Source organism: Eptatretus burgeri, unplaced genomic scaffold (genome assembly GCF_056783735.1).
Source record: "Eptatretus burgeri isolate ZD-2024b unplaced genomic scaffold, Ebu_testis_v1 Ebu_testis_scaffold_92, whole genome shotgun sequence".
Taxonomy (NCBI): Eukaryota; Metazoa; Chordata; class Myxini; order Myxiniformes; family Myxinidae; genus Eptatretus; species Eptatretus burgeri.
Window position 1 is genome coordinate 91,809 of NW_028222042.1, and position 8,794 is coordinate 100,602.

General features: G+C 42.9%; 1 protein-coding gene across 1 annotated transcript; it reads right to left on the bottom strand.

Annotated features, from left to right (window-relative positions):
* Positions 1–5,647: 5,647 nt before the first annotated feature.
* LOC147007583 (F-box/LRR-repeat protein 4-like) lies at positions 5,648–7,105 on the bottom strand. Its single transcript, XM_085866836.1, has 2 exons — positions 6,555–7,105; positions 5,648–6,105 (listed from the first exon to the last, which is right to left on the bottom strand). Exons 1-2 carry the CDS (start codon positions 6,673–6,675, stop codon positions 5,945–5,947), a joined length of 282 nt encoding a protein of 93 aa, XP_085722962.1. The 5' UTR covers positions 6,676–7,105; the 3' UTR covers positions 5,648–5,944.
* Positions 7,106–8,794: the final 1,689 nt, after the last annotated feature.

The window sequence follows — 8,794 nt, forward strand, 5'->3', positions numbered from 1 at the left end:
AGTAGGAAAGCCATTGATTTGCTCAATCTCGTTCAGGACATGTCGGGGACACGCACGGCGCTTTGATGTCGTTCATCAAACGTGTCTTCATTCATAAACGTCTCAAACTCGGTTTGCAATCCTTGCGGCTTCTGGCCTATACTACTCTATACTCTCGCAGTACTTAAAGGGATGGTATTGCAAGTAGCAGTTGAAACAATCTACTTCAATACCGGCACATTACGTATTGTGAGGGGGGCGTTTCCATGGCCTCCTTCGTTGGTGAATGCTGGAATTGGGGTTTTGTCCGATTCATTCTGATTGGTTCATAGAAAATTTGCTTCCCTTCACTGCCATCTTGAAATGGTTGCGGCGTTCGTTTGGCTGGTTTGCTTTCAGATTTTTATCTTGCCAAAACGAAGTTTTTGCAAGATATGTTAGTCAGCTGGTATGTTTTTTATTTTTTTATTTTTTTGTCTATAATCAAGTATAAAAAATTCTGCAGAGCACAGTTATCATCAGAAATTTTTGTAACTTCGCATATCAGAGGCCTATAGAGGTCCCTTTCAGTGCACAAAATTTTTAAGGTCAAGGTCAAAGGTCAAGGTCACTTTGTCGCAAATCAGGGGAGTCGACGAAACCCTTATTTTTTGAGTAATTTTTATCGGATCGTCTTCAAACTTCATGTGAATATAGTTCATGGTCTAGCACTCAGCTGATTAATTTTTGGTGGTGATTGGCCTTGACCTTCATGGTTAGCGCCGAAGGCCAAACATATTTGACCCCAAGGTCAAATTTTCAAGTTTTTGGAACCATATCGTGTGGTACCTCAAATTGAACACCTCGATGAGTGCTTTCTAGATATGTCAAGCTTGAGACATTATGACGTCATTTGGTGACGTTATGAAGCAAAAGCATATTTTTCATGGTTACTCTGTAGAACGATTCTCATCGGAATCTCTCGAAGGCAGATATTCCACAAGGAGTCGCTCCTGGTGGATAGCAGCTCTGTTCACTTCAGTGTGACCTTAAAGAAGTCACACGTGGTCACCTTTTGGCAAGATAGGGTCACCCTGCGGGTGACATTGGTTTATTTGTTTATCTCTACGCTCTGTGGATCCATGCAAAACTGGCAGCGGTTGAGCAGGCTCACCATTGGACGGTCTGTATGGGGACAGGGCGAGTTGGTGACCAAGAAACGTATAGGAAGGATTTTAGTTTACGGGCCCAGGGTGGGAGGCATCGCTCTCCTCTCTGATTCAAACCATTGATGGCAGAGTGCTAAAATGGGGGCGGGGGGGTGTGTCTAAATAGGTGACCTCAGTCTCCACCTGACCACCAGCTCCAGCCGCTCGGTTTTTCCCACCCAGCCCCATCTCACTCTCTCTCCTCTATCCCAATGCCCAAAGCATTGAGGAATTGGTGGAGGTCAAACGTTGGAGCAAGCGAGGGGGGTTCTTGGTTGATGGCCCACCTGCTAAGGCCTGGATTGGCTGCATTGCATGTGTGTTCATTTGTACGGAAGTTGTCCAGGCCATTGTGTGGTGTTGTGAACTTTCCCACATCTCTCAGAAAACTTTTATCAGATGTATAAACACAATACTCTCAGTGCAGTGAGATGGAGACTTGGGCATTGGTTGGTTCATCATCCTGAAGTAATGCTCTTGTCTCTGTCTGCCTGTGCTGCTCCACACATCGCTTGTGTAATCCCCACCACACCTCCATCATTAGTCTGTACTTTGTGGTTTATTTACAGTTTTTTTTTGGTATAAAATGTCGAGGCTCGTCTGAGAGCTCACACACAGAACGAACAACAAGGGGAGCAGGAGACAAGAAGGGTGGGAGAGGGAAACACAAAACAGTGGGGAACAGAGACATGAGGAGATCTGTGGAAGGGAGAGGGATGGGGTGGGGAACATGGGGAATACAAAATGGACATAACAGGGACTTTCAGGAAGGAGAAAGCAGGGAATTTGAAGGAGTTGGTGTTGGAGTGGATTAATGGGGGTGGAAAAGATCGAGGATTTGGATGGAGGACGATAAGAGGTGGTGGTGAACGGCTGTTTTGAAGACCTGGAGGGAAGAATGGGATTGAACAGAGTGAGGGAATTTATTCCAAAGGCGGGAAAAAGAGGAATGAAAGAATGAAGGTGAGCAATTGGATTTGCTTTCCATGAGGCGAGGTAAAGTTGTTTCAGGACAACTGCCTCACCACAAGCTTCAGTGAACCAAGGGCAGAAGGAAGGGTAGGACAACTGAAGACGAGAGGGGATAAATCTGTGCATGAGAGAGAGAGAGAAAGAAAGTTTCTTTGAAAGAAATTCCCAGGATGAGTTGATGCCGGAAAGAGTAGAAAAGGAAGACCAGTCTAGAAGTTTGATGGCTGCTTGAAGTCCCTGCCAGTCGGCCCGAGTGAAATGCCAGACTCGAGGGCATTTCACTCATGCCGACTTCATCGATGCAAACCCGTTAAAAGAACGTGGGGATAACTCGTCCTTACAAGGGCAGGACTCAGTCTGCATCGGCCCAAACGTAATGAAGATTAATTCTCTTAATTGGTTTTCATATACTCAAAGGGTGTCTCTTTCTGAAAATCAACACAAAAATTTTATAGCAGACCGGGCAATTTTTTTAATTTTGATCGGTTGGCTCCCGGACTATGTGTTTTTTTTCTCCCTTGATCATAATTTGATATTTAGACAACGCCATGTTAACTTATGAAGCCTGGCTTCATGTTTTTACAGATTTGGTGACAGGGAAGATATAAATTGCTCATTTTGGGATGTTCAACTCCATCTCAGACGGTAATGTTTGAACCGTGCCGTGTGTCTCGCCTTTTTGGAATCGTACCTCAAATTGCTTTGTTTCAAATTTATTCGATTTTCGTGAAGATCCCAATTCAGATCTGGATATGAGAATTTTTAAAGGGATTCGTTATCATTTAAAAACAAGGCTAAAAACGATGTACACAACAACGATAACAAGCCGATTCGATCTTGGTTCAAGATGCACATCCGGCCTGTCAATGGCAAACAAAACGTCAACTGTTCAGCCTTTCTTGACCCTGCAAACGTTGGAGGGAAAATATTTTAAAATTGTTTTATAATAATTATTTTATTCCTTGTTATTCTTTTGTTATCAAAGTCGATTCTCATGGATGAGTGTTTGCTCAAAAAAGTGTTTCATTGATCCGGATGTTACTTGGACGATATTTCCACAACTTTGTCAAAAACTTTTCACCTTTCCAGGTGCCGGGTCTGGGAAACTCAAAGATGAACGGGAACCCATAAACTTACAAATCTCGTGAAGCTCGTAAAATCATAAGAATAAATAGAAACCTATCCAAAGGAATCCAAGCAATACAAGTCTATTATTATATTATATATCATACACACAGCTCTGTGTCGAGTCTGGGCTATCTGGAGAGGGCAACTTCGTTCCGATCAGACATATCTTAGTCGAGTTGTGAAAATGTTAAAATCTCTATAATTGGGTCATTACCTGAAAATCAGGTGAATGTCAAATATAATTGGTAACCCGGTATACTTTTTATTCCATGATTGATGCAAAATTTAATTCCAAAAGTCTCAGTCGACTCCGAGATACAGCTCAGAAATTTCGGAAATTATGAATGCAGGAAGAAAAAATTAAATTTCTACATGGTGGTTTAGTACTTTTAGGGGTCTGATAAACTCTGTGGGACTATTAAAAAATTGGGGGTTCTGTAGATACAGGCATGCAACGTCAGAACAATTTTAAAACATTTATTGAACAAACAAACAGGTTATATGTGCCAGCACAGGAGATCCTGGACAGACAAATTCACTCCAGATCTCTCAACATAACCGGAGAATCTTCGTCTTTATACAGTTTCCAGTAAGACACAGTTTGTATAATTTTCTGACACTGACTCCAGTTCGCCCAGTCTTGACAATTTCCAGGTGAACCTTATCTTCAGTCTTTTTGACAGCTCCTGCTAAAATGGTTACAACACATATTCAAACCCAGACATATTAATCGCACAGAATGCTAGAATGATGTCAAACGCCAACCCTAATGGCCATTAAAACAAGTTTCCATCTTATGTAGGTTAAAAATCAGTCTGCTTCTCCCAAAACTGGGAAGATATATAATCTTGAAGCGGCCAGAGCTTCGTGACTACATATGGACACCTTCTCAAATCCACATTCCAACTTGTTTTTCTGTTTTAAAAAATTCCTTTCGATAGCTTTTAAAATGATTGGAAATTCTTCTTTATATTCAACTTACTGCCAAAGTTCAACCTGTTTACACATTTACTATACAGGTGATCTTTCCATACAGAGGAGAAATATAATTATGTTAATTCCAAATGGAAACATACTTAAAAAGAATCATCATATTTGAGTACATTTTACTTCAGATTTAACATTTTTCATTTTAATACCAAGTTTTACTCATCATCAATTTATTTATTTTATCACCCCCAAACCCATCATGATAAAATGTTTCTTCAGTGCTAATTGTAGAAGCAAACCCTACAACAGCTGTAAGCCTTCCCCGATCCTCTCGAGTCGTCAGGAGGCATAATCATAATAATAATAGCTCGGTTTTAAGGAACCTCGATGGAGGAGCAGAAGGAGGTTACATTCCGCCCATCAAATCCTATGCTCGTCTTAATAACAACTATAGTCGAGTGGATGAACAGCACACGTCACAGTCACGTCTAAATATGAAATATATATATTTTTATATATATATATATATATATATATATATATATATATATATATATATATATATATATACTGTATATATATACTGTATATATATACTGTATATATATATATATATATATATATATATATATATATATATATATATATATATATATATATATATATATATATATATATCATGAACTAATACAAGGAAACGCACCACTGAAAAAGAACCACGTAAGGCCCGAGGGACCAACTGATTAATCGGAAATGACCCGATTATTGAGATGAAGGTATAGAACAGCTATCACCAACAGGTAGTGAATGTTTCTCGATGCCAATCTGAACAGCAAAGTATTTATTTAATTACCGGAGAACAGACCACAGTTGAGATTTGCATAATTAATCGAATGGCACAACGAACTGGTGTTGTCCGAGTCAAGCCTGGTATCCCAAGCCACGACTCCACGATCTCAGTCCAGGACAACCTTGATGTGCTCCCGTGCTAATTTCTCACCAACATGCCCAACGAAACGTGGACTCACCCACAAGACGTTCAGACTCTGTGTCTGAACAGTTGGAGCATCAACCCTGAGTCTGGCAAGTTGGCGGTTCAATTCCGACCGTAGCAGAATCACACACACGATTAAAAATTGGTACGCTCTGCGTCCACGCTGGACGCTCAGCATTGAAAGGATATAGCGTGGACAAACCCCGGAGGTTGGAATCCATGATGAGGAAATCACTCCTCGACCGCCCCACTGAGTGCGGCGTGTAAAGTGATGTCAAAAAAGATGGCAGTGTCCCCGGGAAGTGACGTCACTCACCCCAAGCTCAGCGGTGTATTTGTGCGAAATTGTCCGGTGCTGTCTCATGTATTTGTCTGCACGAGTATGCACGATTTGTGTTGCAGATCCTCCACGAACCTTGGACCACACGTAGAGAATAAAACAAAGAGCCTTTGTATCTGCGATGTGTTCTCAGTTTGGAAACATTTATTGGCACAACATTTGCCAATTTGAACGTTCAGTACATTATGGTGACGGACAAAAAGCAGTCCTTTCAGCAAATCTCAAATTAAACCCCCAAAAAATCTCAAAACGTGGTGTTTGATAAACGTGCTGATCATGTCACACTTGTACATTTAGTTTTTAGTTCGGCGGTTAGATGATCCTCACCGACATGATGTAATCGGTTTCTCATGCATGGATCAGAGAGTTCCTTCTCAGGTGTGTTTGTCGCTCTGAACTGGTTATGTGACCTCATCAGCGGTTGGTATACTTGATGGAAACGTGTGGAAAGCGATTGCTCAGTCCGATGGCCACCGCCTCGTTCAACAGGGGACAGAATGAAATGTCGAGGAAGCGCATGTGCTGACAGGTATCAAGCAGGTGGAAAAGCCCTCCAGAGGTCACCATGGGAGCACCTGCCACACGCACGTGGATATAATCGCTCGGATGAATGACAAACAAGGACGGAGAGAGCTCAGTTATCTGGAGCTTCGGTATACAGTTAACACAGTACTAAACTACAGTACAACAGCACTCGGAAGAGCGGCGCATAAACATCCACCAGGTTGGACAGTTTGTCTATTTGTTTGTCTGTGAGCAGGATATCTGAAAAAGTTATCCATGGATTCGGACCTCACTTGGTAGACAGTTTGGGTGTGTAATAAGGACTAATTGATTCAATTTTGGAAACGATCCAGATCCGGATATGAGAATTTTTTCAGCCTGGAGGAGGTACGCACTCCACCGAGTGCCGTTCTCGTCTCTACTTGCAATTTTTTTATTTTTCTTCCACATCGAACAACCTCTGCGGTGACGCTCTTGGATCCATCCACGCCAGTTCCCATGATCCGCTGAATTACCGTACCCAGTATGTCCAGGTGCTCCAGTAAAGGGCAGTGATTGGCGAGCGATCCGATGTCAGTGTCACTGACGGAGCGGTTCGCCGTTAACACCAGCCGGCGCAGTCTGGGCAGCTGTCGTGCCATCTCGACGAGAGCGCCACTTTCTGCCCGCACACTCCTACACCAGCCAAGGTCCAGGTCCTGTGTGGAACAATGACATCAACATGAGTGTTGCGTGTGCAGTTTTGAAATTTGTTTGGGTTCAACGCTTGAGTTCAGATGACAACTGAGACAGGTGATCATCGTCTCTTCGGGAAAGTACATTCCAGGCACTCACCCGAAGAGACAGCCTCAGGTTTACCCAAGGAGACCGTCGTCTGGTGTACGAAACCCGAGCACCACTCCGACACACACGTGACCGTAATCTGACCCGGGAAGGTTACCCCGTGGTTTTCCTCCTGTCATCATGAATGGGGGTCCCGAAGGGTCCTGAATTAACTTTTTCCTCCAAAGTTGATGGAATCAATCGGAACTTGCACAGACACAATGTCGGGGTTCCCTCATTAATCCCTGAAAGTTTCAGCTTCCTCGGTCAAATCCTCCCGGAGGAGTAGGTGATACATACCCACCTACATACCCACATACCCATATATAAGGCCAAAAAAAAATGTTGCATTGGCGTAACGGGTCACTGAAAAATAGGGTAGGTCGGTCGGGATCTTTTTTTTTTTTTTCCTAATAAATCCCTCCCAAAATCTCCCCCGGCTCGAGTACCACCCTTTTTGTCGGCGGGTTCTGTCCGAAACACTTCCGGGTTTTTGCGATCGCGATCGCAATCAACAAGATACTTGAAAACGATAGCAAAACAACAAAAATAGCAATAAAATAGGGTCGGCAAAATTTTTCGATAGCAAAAAAACAAAAAAAAACCGTAGGGTCGGCGGAATTTTTAGGGTCGGGCGGGTTACGCCAATGCAACATTTTTTTTTTTTGGCCTTATGGTTGTTTGTCTGTGCGCTTTCCTTTTTAAATGCCAAGCACCAAGCAAGAAACCAGCATTTACATTTATAAAGTCTGATATGAGTCAGCCAGGATTTGAACCATTTGAACCAATGACCTCCCAGCCTCAGAACAGACACTCAAACCATTATATCAACAAGACATGATATATGATTCATGTTATTTTCCGTATTAGATAGCCCTTCCCTCATGTCCGGTGGGTTTATGGGACAAAATGCGTTGCTTGTGTTTTTAGGCAGGTCTCTGTTCACATTATTTATCCTTTATTTTACTTTACTTTACACACAAACCTTCTCCATCACCCATGCAGGCCACAACAATAAGTAGCTCATTTGGTTTATGTGTTTGTTTATTTCATCATGAAAACATCATCCCATCAAAATATGTTTCCTCAATGATGTGAAACTTTATCAGATTGATTGAAATTTAGTGTTTCTGAGTTGAGGTCATGAAAGTCCCTAATGGGGAAGTTAATTTTAGACTTTTTTGGGGGGGAGGGGTGTTTTTTTGACTTTATCAATAAAACACCATGTTTCGTCATTGATGTCAAACCTTGGCAGGTTTAATGAAATTTAATGGTTTTGAGTTGGGGTCCAAAAAGAGCCCAGTACTAACAAGGATAACGATTTGGTCATAAAATATGTTGTTAGGATTAGGGTAAGTATATTCATCAATTTAAATGGTATGCATGGGTGGAGGGAGGTGTATCTCCAGACACTGTTAGTCAAGGATAAATATATTACAAGGATAAAAGTTACAACCTCAGGTAACTAGCCTCGTCGCTACATGGTGGTCGTGGTGTGAAGAGAACGAAGAGCCGACGTTTACAACACGCTCAGTGCCTCAAAAATTCACTTCATTTTCCAACGTGACACGAAACGTGCATCCGTGCCCCGCCCGACAAGCCTTTCTATTTCCAAATATGGCGTTGTGTGATCGGGCGGCCAACAACTAATCCACCACTACCTTCCTCTTTCCGGAGCAATCCCCGCCCCGCGCTCACCCTCAGAGCCCGCCCCCCCGCGAGGGCCCTCTGACGTCACCAAGCGCTATAAAGAGCCCGCCCCCCCGCGCGCGTCTTCTGACGTCACCAAGGCGCGCTATAAAGAGCACGCCCCCCCGCGCGCGCCCTCTGACGTCACCAAGACGCGCTATAAAGAGTGTGTGGCGCGTCCGACTTAATACGCGTACGGGGCGTATGAAGGGTTCGAGTTATTAACATGGCCTGGAAAGGGCCAAACTA

Excerpts from the sequence above, each read along its gene's own strand:
- LOC147007583 (XM_085866836.1), bottom strand. The coding sequence starts at position 6,675 with ATGGCACGACAGCTGCCCAGACTGCGCCGGCTGGTGTTAACGGCGAAC. Across the intron at positions 6,106-6,554 it reads GGAGCACCTGGACATACTGG|GTGCTCCCATGGTGACCTCT; the intron begins GTACGGTAATTC and ends TGCGTGTGGCAG.